Here is an 18227-nt window from a genome sequence, read left to right on the forward strand (position 1 = left end):
GAATTTTGTTTCTTGTTCATGTGTTCTAACTTTGTTTTTTTTTTTGTTAAAGGTGGTTTATGCCAGTGAACATTCTCATTACATTTATAATAAGGTCAATTTTGGGATGGATCCTAGTCAAAATCACAAGGGCTCCCAAAAACCTAGCAGGTTTGATAATTGGTGTCTGTTCTGCAGGTATAGTAATTACTAACCCTCTAAATTCTCTTAATTTGTATAATAATAATTATTAGCACTAATGGATCTGAGAAATTTTAAATTTTTCATTAATGTTTGAACAGGAAACTTAGGAAACTTGCCTATAATCATTATCCCAACTATATGCAAAGATAAAGGTAGCCTTTTTGGAGATCCTGATGTCTGCTACAAATATGGGATGGCATATGCTTCACTATCTATGGCTGTATGTAGCTTCTTTATCTCTTTTTATTATGATGTTAATTTGGGACTAATTCTTGTTTTGTTTTGTTTGTAATCTCTAGATTGGAGCATTTTATATATGGAGTTATGTTAGTATATATGTTGCCAATGAAAAACAAAAGCTTAAATGTGTATCTGCAAGATAGTTCTGTATGACTTGGCCTATTTCTGAGTTCTTTCTTTTGACCAATATGAATGTTGCATTTCCTCCATGCATTACAAAGCTAACTCTGTCAGGCATCACTTGCATGAATGAGGATGGGATGAATGCTATGGGAAGTCTCACTAGACTTCGAATTTTGAGATTATATGGGGGATATTCTTCAAATGATTCCTTTGAGATTAATTGTTCTGCAAGTAATGGATTCCCACAGCTACAGGTGTTCGAGATGAAAAAGTTGAAAGTTCATAACTGGAAATTAGCCAACGGTGCAATGCCATACCTTCAGCACTTACTGATTGATTTTCGTCGACAGTTGGATGATCTCCCAAATGAAATGTGGTCTTTGATTGTCTGAGACAAGTGCATATTTTGCTACCCTCTGAAGCATTGTCTCTCAGACTAAAAGATATTGAAATGAAGGATGGGTGTGAGCTTATAATCAGAGAGGGTAATTCCTATTTCTCTGGAATTTAGAACTAGAGATTGTTGTTTGAATCTCTTTTCTTTTACTCTCTTTTTTTTGGGGGGTGTGTGTTTGAATCAATAATATATGTATTATAAATTCTTGGACCATTTCATCCACTGAAAATCATAGGTTTGATGTACTGCTTTCAACTTTGTGATTTTAATTTTGAAAATCAAGAGTTCAATTTTAATGTATTACTAGTATAAGTTTTTTCTTTGGTGCACCATGCCTTCAAAGGCTGCCTGTTGATAGATGTGAGATGTCGACCTGTCTTTGAAATCCATAAATAATACCCAAATTTCTATTATATTATATAATGGTCAGTCTGTTAAATTGGCTTTCATTTCTTAACAATACCTCAATTTTCAGAACTTTATGGAGTTTGAAGTCAATCCCTGAAGATTTGAAATAGCAAAATCATTAGCTTATGGAACTTATAGGAGTGCATTCGCTGTTGGCCGTCAATACGGGTTTCAATATTACTATGAGGACCAGCTGAGGCAGAATCAGCTTGAACTTGAGGCTGCACGACGTAGCCTTTGGGAATTTTGAATTATGCAAGATATACATAACCAGGCAATTGTTGAAGGTTACCATGCTAGAAATGAAGGTGTTCATGATACTACTGAGCAGACAAGTCTTTGTTTTTCTTCATATAATTTTGACTTATATTATTGTACGATCATGTATTTACTACGTAACACCTTAACCCATAGCGCATTAGGAAGAGTAAAATGGATATCTCTTTGCTCTTCAGCCAGGAAGTCCGAAAGCAAGTAAGTTGTAGGACAGGCACCTGTAGGTTCCTCTTTCTTCAAAGAGTGGCTAATTCCCTTCTTCCACTTTGGTTGGTTTATCCTATCCCTTACGTAGTTGATCGGATCAGATAGCCCTTTGGGCAACCAACCGCACATCAAATTCCGATCAATTGGAGGTCTGGCTGAGTGGCTTAAGGCATTGGTTTGCTAAATCTACATACAAGAAGATTGTATCATGGGTTCGAATCCCATTTCCTCCGGCACGGAAGTGGAACGGGCGGGCGAAATTACGTGAGAGAAAGAACCTAACCTCTTGGTGTTGGTGGAGTCCCCCGGAGGACAGAATAGGACCGAATGTGGGACTTACCGTCCATATCCATCAAATGATAGGCTCCGTTGGGCAGTCAAGTTTGGATCACAAAAGGGCCTTCCCAAGTTGGGGACCATTTTCCAAGCTTTTGATCCTTTCTTTTGTATCAAGTACTATAACAATATTATTATTCATATCTATAAATTAAAAATATCACTTATACTATTGTACTATTGATAATATAATGCAGGACTCTTTCATACTTGACTTGGGAAGATTTTTCACTGGCTATGGAATTGGAGTTATATAATCAAATAATCAACCCGTTAATTAAGCCAGTTATGAGAACATTTCCAAAAAGGTTTTTTCTTTTCTCAAATCCTTATCATGCAATTCAGGATATGATTTTTTAATCTGCAACCTTTTCAAGTCTTTTTTTTTTCTATACAGTGGATACCTGAGCTGAGACATTATGCTCCAAATGTGCCTATTGTGCTGGTTGGAACAAAATTGGGTAAGATCAAAATTCCATCGAAGTAGTATTAAAATCATAAAAGACAATCTTGTGCATATTCTCATTTCTCAATATTTATCATGTTATTTATCACTTTCTCATTGTGCATTACTCTAATTCTACATCAATTAACTTTTGCCAATTTAACTCGGATGCATACACAGATTTGAGGGAAGACAAGCAATTTTTCGTTGATCATCATGGAGCTACAAGAATAACAACTGCTCAGGCATGTCCCAAACAATATATATATATATATATATATATATATATATATATATATATATTAAATGCATGCATTAAGAGCTTGAATTTTTCTGTGTGGATAATGGAGTTGACAATGCTTGTGGTGTGCACTCTGCGGGGTGAAGAATTGAAGAAGATGATTGGTGCAATCACCTACATACAGTGCAGTTCTAAAACACAGCAGGTTAATGTTACAACTTAATTGGATTTAAGGTAGCCATAATTCTCACCCTTTTTTCTTCATATTGCAGAATGTGAAGATAGTTTTTTACTCTGCAATAAAAGTTGCACTGAGACCACAAAAACCAAAGAAAAAACCACGCAAGAGAAGGACTTGTTTTTTCTTCTAAGTAGTATTTCTTATTCAATTGTTCTTATTGTATTTCTGAAATCATTAATATAACAGAATCGAAAACACTAAGCTTTACATGGTACAAATTTGAGATCATTTTTTTATCTTCTGATAGAGATGAAGATTCCTTCAAGGGTTAATTTTCCAAGATGCCATGGCTTGCTATTCCCTTCTCGAATTCTGAGACCATTAGTAGCCTCAAGAAGCTGTTTCAAGTGAGGGGGATTCCCAGTCTTGTTCTGCTTGATGAAGCTGGTAAACTTGTCACTAAAAGTAGGGTTATGCTTATGAATGAACATGGGGCTGAAGCATACCCTTTTACATCACAAAGGATCCATGAGCTAAAGGATCAAGAACAGGAAGCCAGGAGGAACCAAACCTTAACATCAATTTTGGTCTCTCGCTCTCGTGATTTTGTCATATCTTCTGATGGGAAAAAAGTAAGCAAATAAATTCATACTTTTGGCTTGATGATTACCATAACATGCACAGTTTGAGCTTAATTTTGGTGTATACCCTGCAGGTACTTGTATCTGAGCTTGAGGGTAAGATAGTTGGTCTATATTTCTACTCTGTTGTATACAATGCATCGGCAGATTTTACTCCAAAGCTATTGGAGGTATACAAGAAGCTAAGGGAAAAGGGTGAGAAGTTTGAGGTTGTGGGAATACCCTTAGATAGTGATGAAGAATCATTCAAGAAAGGACTTGAAAGTGTGGTTGGCTATCCTTGCCTTTCAATGACAAGAGCATTGATAAGTTGGCAAGGGTGACAGGAATTTGACGAATGTGCATAATTTGTAAATCTGTTTTTGTATAGGAGTTATTTTTTTGTATATGAGTTATTACTTTTGCTAAAATATTTCATTTAAATTGTAAGAAAAATGATATTTTGTTTAATATTTTATATATGAGTTATTACTTTTGATTTTCAATACTAAAATATTATATATTATGTTTAATACTTTATTTATGAGTTACGTAATATTTTGTTTATGGGTTATGATTTCTTGTTATTGTAAAATTTTAAACAAAAAATTGTTTGTTTAACATAGTAAAAACGACGGTTGAAACTGTCTTTTTAAACGATAAAAAATGTCACTTTTATCCGGTAAAAACTACAATTTTAAACGATAAAAAATGTCACTGTTAGGGTTAAAACAGCGGTTCAAAAATGACATTTTAACCAACCAAAAGCCACTCTATAAGGGTAAAAATGGCGGTTCAAAAATGCCATTTTAACCGACTGAAACGCCACTATCAGGGTAAAAAATGGCGGTTCAAAAACGCCATTTTAACTGACAAAACCAAAATGCCACTCTGTGAGGGTAATAATGGCGGTTTAAACCGCCATTTTAACCGACCAAAATGCCACTCTGTGAGGGTAATAATGGTGATTTAAACCGCCATTTTAACCTGAAAATAATGGCGGTTTGAACTGCAATTTTAACCCAGTAGAAAGCTGCCGTTTTAACCTCAGGAAATTGCGGCGATTTTTAAAAAACCGCCGTAATAACCAAAATGGCGCTCTGAATTACGGCACTTTTCAAAACCGCCGTACTTGGTAATAATGGTGGTTCAAACCGCCATAATTACCCAAAAAAGTGCCATTTTTACCAGATTTTTTTTTGTAGTGGTACATGTTCGAGTTGTTCCACCCGGCCTTGATGTCCGTGGACAAGTCCCATAAAATTAGTGGGATGTCTTGGCCTGGATGCTTCCGGTCGGTGTACTTGTGAGCGTAATGCACACTCGTTGATATGTCTAGGGGTGTTCAAAAAATAACCAAAATGTGGTTAACCGGTTAAAAAACCATAACCACATTTTGGTTAACCAGTTTAATAAAACAATTTAAAAACCATATCCATATTTTTTAGAATTGGTTAACCAAAACCAAATTTAAAAAAACCGATTTTTAACCGGTTAACCAAAACCAAAACCAAATTAAAACTAAAACCTAAATCAAAACCTAATTTCAAATTCACTCTTCGGTTTCGATACTTCGACAAAACCCAATTCTCCAGTTCGCCGCCGTCAACAGTTATCCTCCTCCGCCTCTCGCAGGAGCTCGCTGGTGGCTCATCAGACCTCTACCTTTACCTCTTTGATTCGCGACTCTATCTCTCTGCCTCGACCTCCCATTCTTCTTTCGTCGGTGGCTCGCCGGAGCTCATCAATTGAGGTAATCCCCCTCCTTGCCCTTGGTTCTGAGTTCTGAGTTGGATTTGTTATCTGGGTTTTTTTCTATTTTGTTGATTTGTTTTGTTTTGTTTCTTCATTAGTATACTTCTGACTTCTTCATTTTAATGGATTGAAAATGTGCAGATTTTAAATCTCTCAGTATTGAACTCTTCATTTCAATGGATTCTACTGTAAGTTTTTTCTTCACTATGGTTCACTTTTTGATTTGTTAAGACTTAATTAATTTGTATGAATTGAATGGAGAATTATTGTTCTAATTATCTGTCTCATTGAATGGAGAATTGTTGTTCTGGCTGCTGCATTATGCTATGTTTCTGCACCATTAAACTATAAATTGAATGGAGAATTGTTGTTCTAATTATCTGTCTCATCATGCATTATTCACTCTATTGCAACTTTATAGCTACAAATTTCTTCACTGGGCAACATTTTTTATTCTAATCTTAGAAGCATAATAACTAAACTTTTAGCATTCATTTCACAGAACATGGAATATAATGGTCTTTTCTAATAACAGAGAAAATATTGTATAGAAAGTAGAACTAATGAACTCAAGTTCTTTCAGATATACTAATTTCTTAATCTAAATTTAATTAGCTCAAAATTCCAACAAATTTTCCATCAGCTTGTATAAAAAATAATTTGTGATCATGTTAAGATTTTCATTACTAAATTTTCATCATTTTAGTTTGGTGGGAGACTTTGACACCTTTTGCTAGTGGTCTAGTATTCTAGAAAGTTGAATTCCTACTGGGTATGATAAGCTACACTTCTATTCATGGGGAAAACACTTGATATGCTTTCATTTTAATATGCTTTCATTTTTTATCCATTCCTTTTAATGTGCTTTTATTTTTAAATATAAATAAGTATTAATCCTTATTGATTAGGTCAGCTATTAGAACATGATTAGGTCAGCTATTAGATTTTAATCCTTATAGGAACAATACAGGTTGCTTCTGTTTTGCTTAATAATGATATACTTTGGATGTGCTTCTAGCAATTGTTTTAGGAAGGATCAGTATTCGTATGCTTAAATCAGTTACTTTGTTGTAATTAAAAGTTCTAATACAAAGTGAAGATAAAATATTTTCCTATTCTTTTATCTTTTTTTATGCGATCATTCTCAATAATTAGTTATATATAAAATCTATCGAAAGCAAAAGCAAGTAATTTTGGTTCCAGACCTCTGTTTTGACTATTGTTAAACTCTATAGTTATATTTAATTGTCTTGGTTCTGTTTTATCTATGGAAAAAAAGGCAACAGAGAATGCATTTTTATTCATTTTTCAAATTATTTTATTTGGAGAGATACTTCATTGTATTTTGGTGTGATTTATGACTAATATTTAATTTGTTTAGAGAACAAAAAGTGTCTGATTGTGTGTCATAGAAGAAGAATGACTTAATTTTAACATGCAACTGAATGACTGATACATGTCTATAATTTACTATAACTTTTTTAATCCCATAAAATATAGTGGTCAACAAAGGAAGCTTATGTTCTATACTCCTATTCCTGTTTTTATATCAGATTGGAACATTTGATGGCTTGGATTAGAATGTACTAATAAGTAATAACTGCATTATCATCATTTGGTAGTGCATTCTAATATAATAGCTAAACTAATAAGTAGTACAACATCCATATGGTTTATCTCCTTTGGTAGGAAAGTAACCAGAGTTGCATGTCATCATTTGGTAGTGCATTCTAATATAATAGCTAAACTAAGCCTTGTATTCAGTGGGATCAACTATGTAGATAGCACGATGCCGTTGTACTTTGTATAAAATTATATCTGTGTTTACCTAGTTATATTTAAAAGGAAATGAAAGCAAACCCAGTTTAATAACAAAAAATATAAACAAAAAAATATAAAAAGGAAATGGAAGAGGGTCATTAATGTATATGTTATCCATTAGGCATTAGCACATATATTGTTTATATTGTGAACATCAACATTTTGAACACCCTTGGAATCAGTTTCAAAGTATATGTATATATTGTTTGAACTTGGCTTTGTGCTTGATAACTTTGCTTTGTTGAAGTATTTAATAATTAGATTTTATGGCTTCTTATTCAGAATGAGGTAGCCGATCGTGATGTTCCCATGTTAGAGTCTGCAGAGCATTCGGCTTCTACATTACCTCCTCTCCCAACTACATCATCTGAACGCAAAAATCGATCAACAGTTTGGGACCACTTCAAGAGAACATCTGATGATGAAAATAAGGCTCAATGTCAACACTGTATGAAAGTGATCAAGTGCGGGAATGGAACAAGTGCAATGAGATCACATTTAAAGATTTGCATAAGCAATCCTAGTTCAGATAGAGGCAAATGACAGAAAACAGGCACATCGCCTAGCCCAGAAGCACAAGTGGGTAGGTTTGATGTAGAATATACCCGGGAAAAATTGATATCAATGTTTGTTCGTGAGGAGCTTCCTTTTCGATTTGTAGAAAGTCAAGGTTTTAAAGAATATTCGGCGGCTCTACAACCAGGATTCAACACTCTTTCACGTATTACATTGGCACGTGACATCTTGATGCTCTATGAAATAAAGAAGGTTCAACTTCAAAAATACTTTTCTAAATATGGAGGAAGAGTTTGTCTTACAACTGATAACTGGAGTTCGTGTCAGAATATGGCGTATATGTGTTTGACTGTTCATTTCATTGATGTGGATTGGAAGTTGCAAAAGAAAATACTAAATTTTTGCCAAGTCACCGGCCATACGGGAGAGATTATGGCTCAAAATGTTGAAGCTTGCTTGAATAGCTGGAAGTTGAACAAGATCTTGAGTTTGACAGTTGATAATGCATCGTCTAATGATGTAGGAGTTATGTATTTAAAAAGAAGGCTGATTTCTTGGAAGAGTTCAGTTTTGAATGGAGAGTATCTCCATATGCGGTGTTGTGCACATATTTTAAACCTGATTGTGAAGGATGGATTAAAGGAGATTGATGATTCGGTCTTCAAGATTAACTAGGTTCAAGGCATGTATTACACAAGAGAATATTCCACATAGGAGTCTTGTTTGCATAGATGTTGAAACGCGATGGAACTCTACATACTTAATGTTAGTAGCAGCCTTAAAGCATCAGAAGGCATTTGAGCTATTAGAGATGCAAGACAAAAAATTTGTTGAAGAATTAAACAAGGGAAGAGGGGTACCTTTAATCCAAGATTGGGATTATGCTAAGTCCGTCTTACCATTTTTAGAGATGTTTTACGATGCTACATTTCGCATCTCTGGATCCTTTTATGTCACCAATAACTTGTACATGAAAGAAGTGTTTGCTCTTGGAAGGAGGATTCAACAATATCGTGATGATGATGATTTGAGCATAAGTCTTATGGAAAGTAAGATGAAAGCAAAATACAACAAGTATTGAGGAAATGCAAAAACTATTAACATGTTGTTAATTGCTGTAGTTCTAGATCCTTGCCATAAGTTGGATTATGTTGAGTGGTTCCTAGTTAATTCTTTTGGTGCGGAAGTGGGAGGTGAATTGAAGACAAAGTTGTCTTCTTGTCTTCATTCACTTTATAATTTATATCTAGGTGCAAAAGAAGGAAACCAAGATGATACCCTCTCCCAACCAAGTGCAAGTGATAAAGCCAAAGACATTTATGATATGGGGTTATATCACCGATCAACCGGTCGCAAATCCAATCTTAAATCTGAGCTTGATCATTATTTGAATGAAGACTGTGAGCCAGATGATAAGCCTTTGGATATTCTAGGATGGTGGAAGGTTAACTCGAATCGGTTTTCCATCCTAGCAAATATGGCACGGGACATATTGGCTATACCAGTTTCAACAGTGGCTTCTGAGTCCGCTTTTAGTATGGGGGGAAGAATCATTGATCAATATCGTAGCTCATTGACTCCTAAGATGGTAGAAGCCCTTGTATGTACTGAAGATTGGCTTAAAGGATACTTTTTCTCTTCTCATGCACCTGAGAATTTCGAAGATCTTGAAAAGGTCGAGCAAGATAAATTGAATATTAAATGTTTCTTAAATATATCATATGATTTACTTAGAAAATGTTTTAGTTTAACTTATAATTATAATTTTTTAAAATTTATAAATATAGTTTTTTTGTGTGCAGATTTGATTTTATCAGAGGACATTACTTGTTCAGTGGGCCCAGGTTCAATTGCGCTTGAGGATGACTAGAAAGTCTTGATTGTTTGTTTTATAAGTGGTGAAGAGATTAGACTTACTAAGTTAATTGTTGATGGGGTAGCTTTCCCTAGATGAGAATTTCGGGTTCTTTTCTTTGGTGCTCATTCTTTGCTGCTTCTTTTAGTCTTGCAATGTATGATAAACTTGTCAAAAATTTATGCCCACTAATCTATGATGTTATACACCTTGTCTTGTCCACATTTCCAACTGTAATTCCTGAATTTAGGTATTGTTCGCATTTTCCTTTGTGTATGCACTTTGTGCAAGTTGACCCAGAAATGATTCTCATCATTAATCATGATAGATTAAACAGGGAATGCTCTTGGGACCATTATTTTTCTTTTATCACCCTATTAACCTGCTTTACCAACTATTTTTCTACCCAATATTTAATGTTTCACTTCCATTATCTTTAGTAGGTGTATGTGATAAGTATTGCCACCAAAAGTTTAGAAAAGTAATTATAATTTATAATGGAAGGAATTTTATTATTTACAAATGTTACTTGTATTATTTAGAAAGAAAAAAATTAATTTTTAGATTAAAAAATAATTTAAAAGAAAAAAGATAAAAAATTTGGGTTTTTATATGTAAAAAAATTAATTTTTGTATAAAAATTGGTTTTTGGGTGTAAAAACCAATTTTTTGGTATAAAAACTAATTTTTTAGTGTAAAATTTTTTTTATATAAAATCGGTTTTTCTATATAAAAATTGGTTAATTTTTTAAAACCAGTTTTTGTTTTAATAACCGGTTAAAAACTGGTTTTGAATTTTACTAACCGATTAATAACCGGTATTATCATATGAAACCAATTTGGTTAATTCACCAATACTATATTTTTGGTTAACCAAAAAATTGGTTTGGTTTTTGGATTAACCAAACCATGAACACCCCTAGATATGTCGCCCATCTTCTACGGCTTTAGAGTCAGAAACTACAAACAAATCTTTATTAGGGATGTCGTCCGCCATGACGCCGTATTGAATTCAAGGTCTCTAGAAAAAACACCAATGCTTATATTAATTATACGGTGCACAGCTACAAAATTTAGTTAAGCAAATGATAATTTATTAAACATGAGAATCATTTAAAAAACATTGACTTCATAAAGGTGTTTTATAGTGAAAATTTATACTCATTAAGAGGGAGTAAATAGATAATTCTCTTAATTAAAATAATAAAATACACTCAAAATAGATACAGTACCTTTGAATTAAATTTATTTTTTCAGAAGTTGAAAATTCAGGATTCATGATTTCAAGTTAAAAAGAGATCCATGAGTGTTCATTCAATATTTTAAATTGAGGATTAATATATGAAAAATGAGTTAAAACAAAATTTGTGTTACGTAATATATTAGTGACTGTGGTTTATGAAAGTTAGTTAATATTTATGTCATGGTGGTGAAATAGTAATCATAATTAAATAGCTATGATAAATATTATTTTTTTTGATAGTTAAATAATTAAAGTATAAAAAATTCATTTTAATTTTTAAATTAAAAAGATTTAATTACAAACTAAAAAACATTAACATGGCACATAGAGTCAATAGAGATGAACATAATCAACCTAGGTCATAAACTTTATAATCATTAATTAGAAAGCAAAAAACATGTACCGCTAATGGTAACGAAAAATTATGAAGAAGATAATCAAAACATTTTCAAATAGTTAATTGAAATATTAGAAAAATATTAGCAAGTAAAATAATTTTTTCGAAAAGATATTAGCCTAAGTTAGGAGTGAAGAACATAATTTCACATGCAGAATGAATTTAACATATAAAATTAACACCTGTACCTGGGTGAATATGACAACAAAACCAAGAAAAAAAATGAAAAGTAATAGATGTTGACTTTAGGGAATGGAATTTGAATTAAAGAATATAGTTCATAATAAGAATTCCTCTGTCTTAGTAGAAGAATATAGAAGTATTTATATAACCTTTACATAACATAAAATATATCTGTTCATATTTGGCTTCAAATTCCTTAGAAAAAATAACAATAAATATTTAAAAAAAATCAACATTCAAAAAAGTTTAAATTTGTTGTGTAAGCATTCTAAATTTTAATATTTAAAATAAATTTACTAAAAAGATAAAATAAAAAATATGACCAACGAAGAATTTAAATCTATTTAATAGAAGTAGTTACACGTTATATTTAAACTTAATTAACAACGCACAATGCATTACTATGCTGAAGGATAATCAATTAACACAAATATATTTTATAGAAGTCTCATTTAGTGTAACGGCACAAATCAGGACCAATATTCCAGGAAAGATTTTTGTAACAAATCCAAAATTTTAGCTTTAATATTCCCACACGTTTATACCCCTCAGCACACACTGTTTCACTGAAAACCCTAACTTTGCCAAACCAACTTCTCCTCATATTCGTACACCTAATTTGGGGCCACAAGCCTTATTTTATCTCGCCGTACCATTGCGCCAGACTCTCCTATATACACTACGCTGCGCACTTCTGCTATTGTTGCTCCTCCTCTGTTGCAGCTTGGAATCGTGTTTTGTTGACCAGATTAATACGTTCATTGTATTCGTCATTCCTCTTGGCTGTACTTGTATAAGGTCTTTCATTGTCTTCGGTTGGTCTGGTCCTTGTTGAGATCACTCCTTTGCTGCCTTTGTGGTGAGTTATTCTATCATTATTAACTTTTCAATTTATCCAAGGAATATTCTATCATTATTGTTTTATTTAACATAATTTAAGTGCTTAAGAAATTTGTTGTATATTTACTAAAGTCTATGAAAATTGATAGTACGCCTAATGTTAGATTTATGGGGTATTGGATAGTCAGGAAATTTTGTTAACCCATTAAAATTGATAAAAGCTTGTAGCTATTTTACGTTTTCTTTGATTGAATTCATTTTTTATTTTTAGTTAATTAAATTCAGTAAATTATTGAGTCCTGTTAAGGGCTTCCTTCACTTAGAATAAAAGAGAAAAAATGAAAAGAAACAAATTTTAAAGTTTGACTAATATTAAATATATTAACTTTATTTTCAATAAATTTTTTAATATTTGTTTTGTTGACCGAAGACATTTAAATGTGATAAAAATTACATATTAAAAGAGAAAAAGGGTATGGTAGGTAATTTAATGGCTGAAATAATACTACTATAAACAGAGAAAGTTGAAACTACTGTACTAGTGCTGCTTCAAATCACAACCCTTCCTTAACTAACTTGGATTGCAATCTTTGAATCTGTTTTTTTTCTCAAACACTTCTCATTCGATTTAAACCCTTGTTAGGAAGCTCATCTTATGTGTTCTCCTGCACAGTTTTCATGTTGTCAAATCTATGGTGTCATTTTGATTGCAAAATTTTAGTAATAGATGTGATTTTTATGTAAGGCATGTAATCTATTTAGTTACACTGAAATTTTAAATTTATTCCATTTTTATCATTGGCTTTTGGTAGATTTTACTATCTAATAAGTGTTACTAGTTTGCTTGAAGGTTTGAAAATATGCCTAGGAAACCGCAGTACAACTGTATCTCCAACGCTGGCACTGCTGACAAAACTCAGCATATCAATGCTGAGACTGAACATGTTGCTGAGCCTGCCCAAAGTTCTTCGGATGATGAAGATTATGATCTCGAGGCTACTGAGGTTGACTCATGGGATGATTACGTTGATGACTTATATGCTGAAGAAGAAGCTGTACCCAGTGACAAGTCCAATGGTCGCAAGGATACAGATTATTGGAGTGTTGTTGTAAGCGGTAAAATTTCTATCTTTAGTCTGGATTATTTAATTATAATTGGATGACTTTGGTATTCTTTTTAATTTTAAGGCAACACTAATGCAATTAATCCTTGTAATTTGTTTCTTAGATGATGGCGTCACAAGAACGATGAGTTTGAGTGTCAAGGAGGCTATAGTACTTCCTCCTAGCAGACAAATCATTATGGAGTTTAATGAAGAGTTGCAACCAATCGGTCAGGCAGCTGGATTATTGAGTGGGTTTCTAGGGAGTCTGGGTGCTTACTTTCAACATTTTCCCATCAATGCAGATAGTTGGAAAACAATGGACAATGCTTTAAAGGAACATGCATATGACACAATTAAGGTATGATATTAAAATTTGGAATTTATTATGTTATGTAAAATTAGATCAAATTCTTACTTTTCTATTTGTGGACGTGCATCGCATTATGTCTCAAACTTTTAGCACACCTTTTGGTATGAGGAGGATGACAACGGAAAAAAAAGCGGGTAATGATTCAAAGGCTAGGAAAAATTTGGAAGGAAGCAAGAAACCACTTGTTCCACAAGGTTTATGACGAGGAAGAGAGTTTCGAAGAAAATGCCAAGCGTAAACCATCAAGAATAGATGCACAGCAGTGGAGATGGTTTCTTAACTATCGTTTGAAGGAATCTACGAAGGTAATTAATATTGAATTGGTACTCCATTTAGTGTTGCAATTTTAAACATTTTTAATACCTGAATAAAATAATTGATTGAAAGTGATAGAATTAAAAAGCCAAAAATCAGTCAAATAAGTTTCAAACCCTAAAAAAAATCCGGGACACTATGAAGGGGTCATTACTTTAAAACATTAATTGCATGATCAACTGTATTTGTGTCTTTATTTATAGAAAAAGTGTAGACAAAATGCTCTAAATCGGTCGAAGCAACTATATACACATACTGGGGCTCTAAGACAACGGCAAGGCTAAAGGATGAAGAGGTAATTATGTGTGTATTATCTTTGATACATATTTTTGTGGTTTGTCATATTCTTTTGTAACATGTATGATTGTGTAAATATTTAATGTGGTTATAGAAGAAAAAACAGCAAAGACGCATTAGCAGAGGAGAGATGTTTATTATGACTCATAAAAAAAGGATGGCTCATATATGAATGATGATGCACGTGTTGTTGGAGTAAGTATTGGTTAAGAATGAATTACATCTCTTGCTCTATTCATGTTGCTAACTTGGAAAACACAAAAACTTAACTCTGGTATGTCTGTAGGAAGTGATTGCGAGTATCGAGAGCCAAGGTGAAACCTCGAAGGAGATTTCTGTTACTGATTCGCTTGCGCAAGTCCTTGGAAAGGAGTATTCAGGACGAGTTCGGGGGTTAGGTTTTGGACCATGTCTAACCGAAATTATTCGTAAGACTACACAATCAAATTCTGGAGTGCAAATTGAGGAGTATCAAAGAGAGATTACAGAATTGAAGGCAGTGGCAGCAGAACAAAAGGCGAAAATTACAGAATTCAAGGCAACAGTAGCAGAACATAAGGCAGAGGTAGTAGAAGACAAGGCAAAGATACAGACCATGAAAAACCTGGTAAAATACACCATCCAACAGCAAGGACATACTTTACCACATGAAATTGATGCACAGTTGAAGTCTTTGGAGAGTGGAACAAAATAGGAATCTTAAACACAATTTATTTATTTTTTTCCTTTGTGAACAGTGCACTTTGAGAACAAATTGTTATTAACTATTTTCTTTTGTGATCTATATATCAGTTGGAATACCTTAGCATTGTGTTTTAAGTCAAGTATTTTCTTTTACTGTAATTCTAAACATAATCAGTTAAATTAATACGTAACATTTTAAAATTAAAATATTTTTTAAATATTAATTGTGATATGAATCCAAAATTCAAATAATCAATTTAAATGAAAAAAAATTGAACTTTTAGTGGCGGTTACTATGGAACGCCGCAAAATCCTATTTTTTAACTAAATTAAATAGCGGCGGTTATCTAGCCGCCGCAAAAAGGGTCTAAAATCAGACCTGAAAGATAGCAGCGGTTGCTAACCGCCGCAAAATGTATTCACCGCGAAACACAATTTAGCTGCAGTTATTCCGGCAGTCATAAAAAACCGCCGCTAAAGGTTTACTTGCACCCTTATTATCAACAGTCGACCAACCGTTGCAGAATATTTAGCGGCGGTCAGAAAACCGCCGCCATCTGCCGCGTTTGTTGTAGTGATTATGGATGAGAATATTTTAGAACTCTATTTCATATTCATATATACGTACTCGTTTAACTGTTTAACATCAAAATTATAATTCATTAATGTCATTCTAGATTCTTAAAAAATTATTTTTTTATTGTTTGAAAATTAATATATAATCTTTATTAAGTGTCAATTTTTAAATTTTACTGAAAATTATTTTTAAATACAAAGATATTTAAATAGTCGAATATAAATAAAAAATTATAAAAATAATGTGGAAATTCTATTATTGTAGCAAGTTTAGAAGCCCTAATACCACTAATACACATACAAGTATTAGTCACAACTCTTAGTTCTTACTCTCTTAGCCATGGCCATCGTACTCCAACCCCCACCAGTGTCCTCCTCGTTGTTGTACAGCTAAAAATTGTCACAGAAAATATTTTATACGTAAAACATTGTTATCGCTTTTGTAATAAATTTTGTTGTTATATTAAAAAATATTATTACAAAATATTACCATATATAATAATAATTTTATTTTTTGTAAAAAGACCTATTCCCTAAATAAAATATTTAAATTATTTATTTTAAAAAAATTCCTAGTTTTACTTGTTACAAAATTGTTTTGTAATAAAAATACTATTTTTTCCTTGTAGTAGACATAGCAAGAGATAGAACCACCAAGAGCCAACAAGAAGAAAAAGAGAGGAAGAGACGTTATTAGATTTGTTAAGAGTGTATTTAGGGGAGTTAAGTCCGACTTTGGTAGACCTCCGACCGATTAGTATAGTGTGGTATGTGTATAAGGTAACCTCGAAGATGTTGGTGAGGAGAATGCGAGCAGTTATGCCAGGACTAGTTGACGAGACACAGAGTGCTTTTGTCAAGGGACAGAAGATACATTATGGGTCCTTATTGCGTGCAAAACGATTCAGTGGATCAAACTGAGGAAGAAGCAAGTGGTAATAATAAAGTTAGATTTTCAGAAAGCTTATTATAGAGTCAAGTGGAGTTTTGTGGACCTTATGCTGCAAAAGATGGGGTTTGGACGAAGATGGAGGGGATATGTTATGGAGTGTGTCAGTACGTGCTCAATGTCAATATTGATAAACGGCTCACCTTCTAAGCCGTTCAAGATGAAAAGGGGCTTGTGACAAGGTGATCCACTGTCTCTATTTTTTTTGTTCTTGTTGTTGATGTCCTACATAGGATAATTGGAGAGGCTGTTAGAAATGATCGCATATCTCCGTTGTTGGTTAGGAGAGATCATAAAGTTGTTACATCTTCAGTTTGTAGATGACACAATTTTGTTCTGCCCTCCCGAGGAAGAGACCATCAAGAACTACAGGAGGCTGCTTCGTTGCTTTGAGCTGATGTCGGGTTTAAGTATTAATTTTAATAAATCTAGCTTGATTTCTATTAACTGTGACGAGTAGTGGATACAACGTATGTATAGTGAGCTGGGCTGCAAGGAAGCTACTCTTCCAGTCAAATATCTGGGTATCTCGCTAGGAGCAAACCCGAGGTTGGTTAAGACATGGAAGCCAATAATAGACAAAGTAGAGAAGAAGCTTTGCCTCTGAAAAGTCAAGCCTCTCAATAAAGCCGGTAAGTTGATGCTTATCAAATCTGTGTTGAATAGTCTATCGGTTTATTATTTGAGCTTATATAAGATACCAAAGGGTGTTGTAGAGAAACTAATTTCTTTGCAGAAAAAATTTCTATGGAGTAAGGAGGATGGGAGGAATGGTATGGCTTTGGTTAAGTGGGAAGTGGTGCAGGCTCCTAAAAGGTTAGGCGGGTTGAGAGTTGGGGATGCTATGATTCCCAACACATCTCTTTTGTTTAAGTGGTGGTGGCGTTTTTTTAAGGAGGAATGGCCGTTGTAAAAGAAGGTGGTTTGCTCATGTAATAACCTGAATCCAAATGAGCTTCTATCCACCCAGGTACTACCTGCTCAGGGGATCCGTAAAAGGGTATTTGTCAGTTACAGTTCCCGAATCAACAAGTTAGATAGAAGTTGATTACTGGTTTGTCTATGGAGGTCAATGATGGGAGAGGTACTCGATTCTGGGAGGATGTCTGACTTCTTGGAGGTTATTTGAAAGATCATTTTTCAAGACTCTTCTCAGTTTCAAACCAAAGAGGATCAGTGATAGGAGATTGTGGGTTCTGGGATGGGTTTGAGTGGATAAGAAACTTCCAATGGAGGCGAGATCTCTTCCAATGGGAGTTGGATCTAGTAAACCAGATGCATGATACGTTAAGGCTGGTCAAACTGGCATATGGTAGAGAGGATAGAGTGGTGTGAAAATATGATAAACAAGGTATTTTTTTTTACTAACTCATTTGTGCAGGTGTTGCAGGCGGAATTAGTCCCAGACAATGTAACAAGCTACAGCTTTACTAGGGCTATATGGAAAGGGCTAGTGCCACCAAGAGTGAAGTTGTTTGTCTGGTTTGTCTTGACTGGCAGGGTCAATATGAAGGAGAGACTGAGTCGATTTAAGGTTATTAACCAACAAGATATTTTATGTACATTTTTGTAACGAAAGTGTTGAAAATGGACACCACTTGTTTCTTGGCTGTAGTTTTTCTTGGCAGTTATGGTGTGCATAGATATCATATGTTGGTTGTCA

General features: G+C 33.6%; 2 protein-coding genes and 1 pseudogene across 2 annotated transcripts in view; all 3 read left to right on the forward strand.

Annotated features, from left to right (window-relative positions):
• The window catches only part of LOC107609957, a 2804-nt gene extending 1823 nt beyond the window's left edge, over nt 1-981 (forward strand). The window contains exons 4-6 of the mRNA XM_021107732.1: nt 53-177; nt 282-403; nt 801-981. Coding sequence (XP_020963391.1) covers nt 53-177; nt 282-333 — 177 coding nt within the window. The 3' untranslated portion in view covers nt 334-403; nt 801-981. The remainder of the gene's footprint in view (nt 1-52; nt 178-281; nt 404-800) is intronic.
• Nucleotides 2449-3240, forward strand: LOC110264904 (annotated as a pseudogene).
• LOC107606885 (probable nucleoredoxin 1) lies at nt 3343-4001 on the forward strand. The gene is made up of 2 exons (XM_021107734.1): nt 3343-3669; nt 3753-4001. Exons 1-2 carry the CDS (start codon nt 3379-3381, stop codon nt 3999-4001), a joined length of 540 nt encoding a protein of 179 aa, XP_020963393.1. The 5' UTR covers nt 3343-3378.

This window comes from Arachis ipaensis, chromosome B07 (genome assembly GCF_000816755.2).
Source record: "Arachis ipaensis cultivar K30076 chromosome B07, Araip1.1, whole genome shotgun sequence".
NCBI lineage: Eukaryota > Viridiplantae > Streptophyta > Magnoliopsida > Fabales > Fabaceae > Arachis > Arachis ipaensis.

Bases quoted from the DNA above. Each gene is read 5' to 3' on its own strand.
- LOC107606885 (XM_021107734.1), top strand. From the start codon at position 3,379: ATGCCATGGCTTGCTATTCCCTTCTCGAATTCTGAGACCATTAGTAGC. The intron at 3,670-3,752 runs GTAAGCAAATAA...TATACCCTGCAG, and splicing joins TATCTTCTGATGGGAAAAAA to GTACTTGTATCTGAGCTTGA.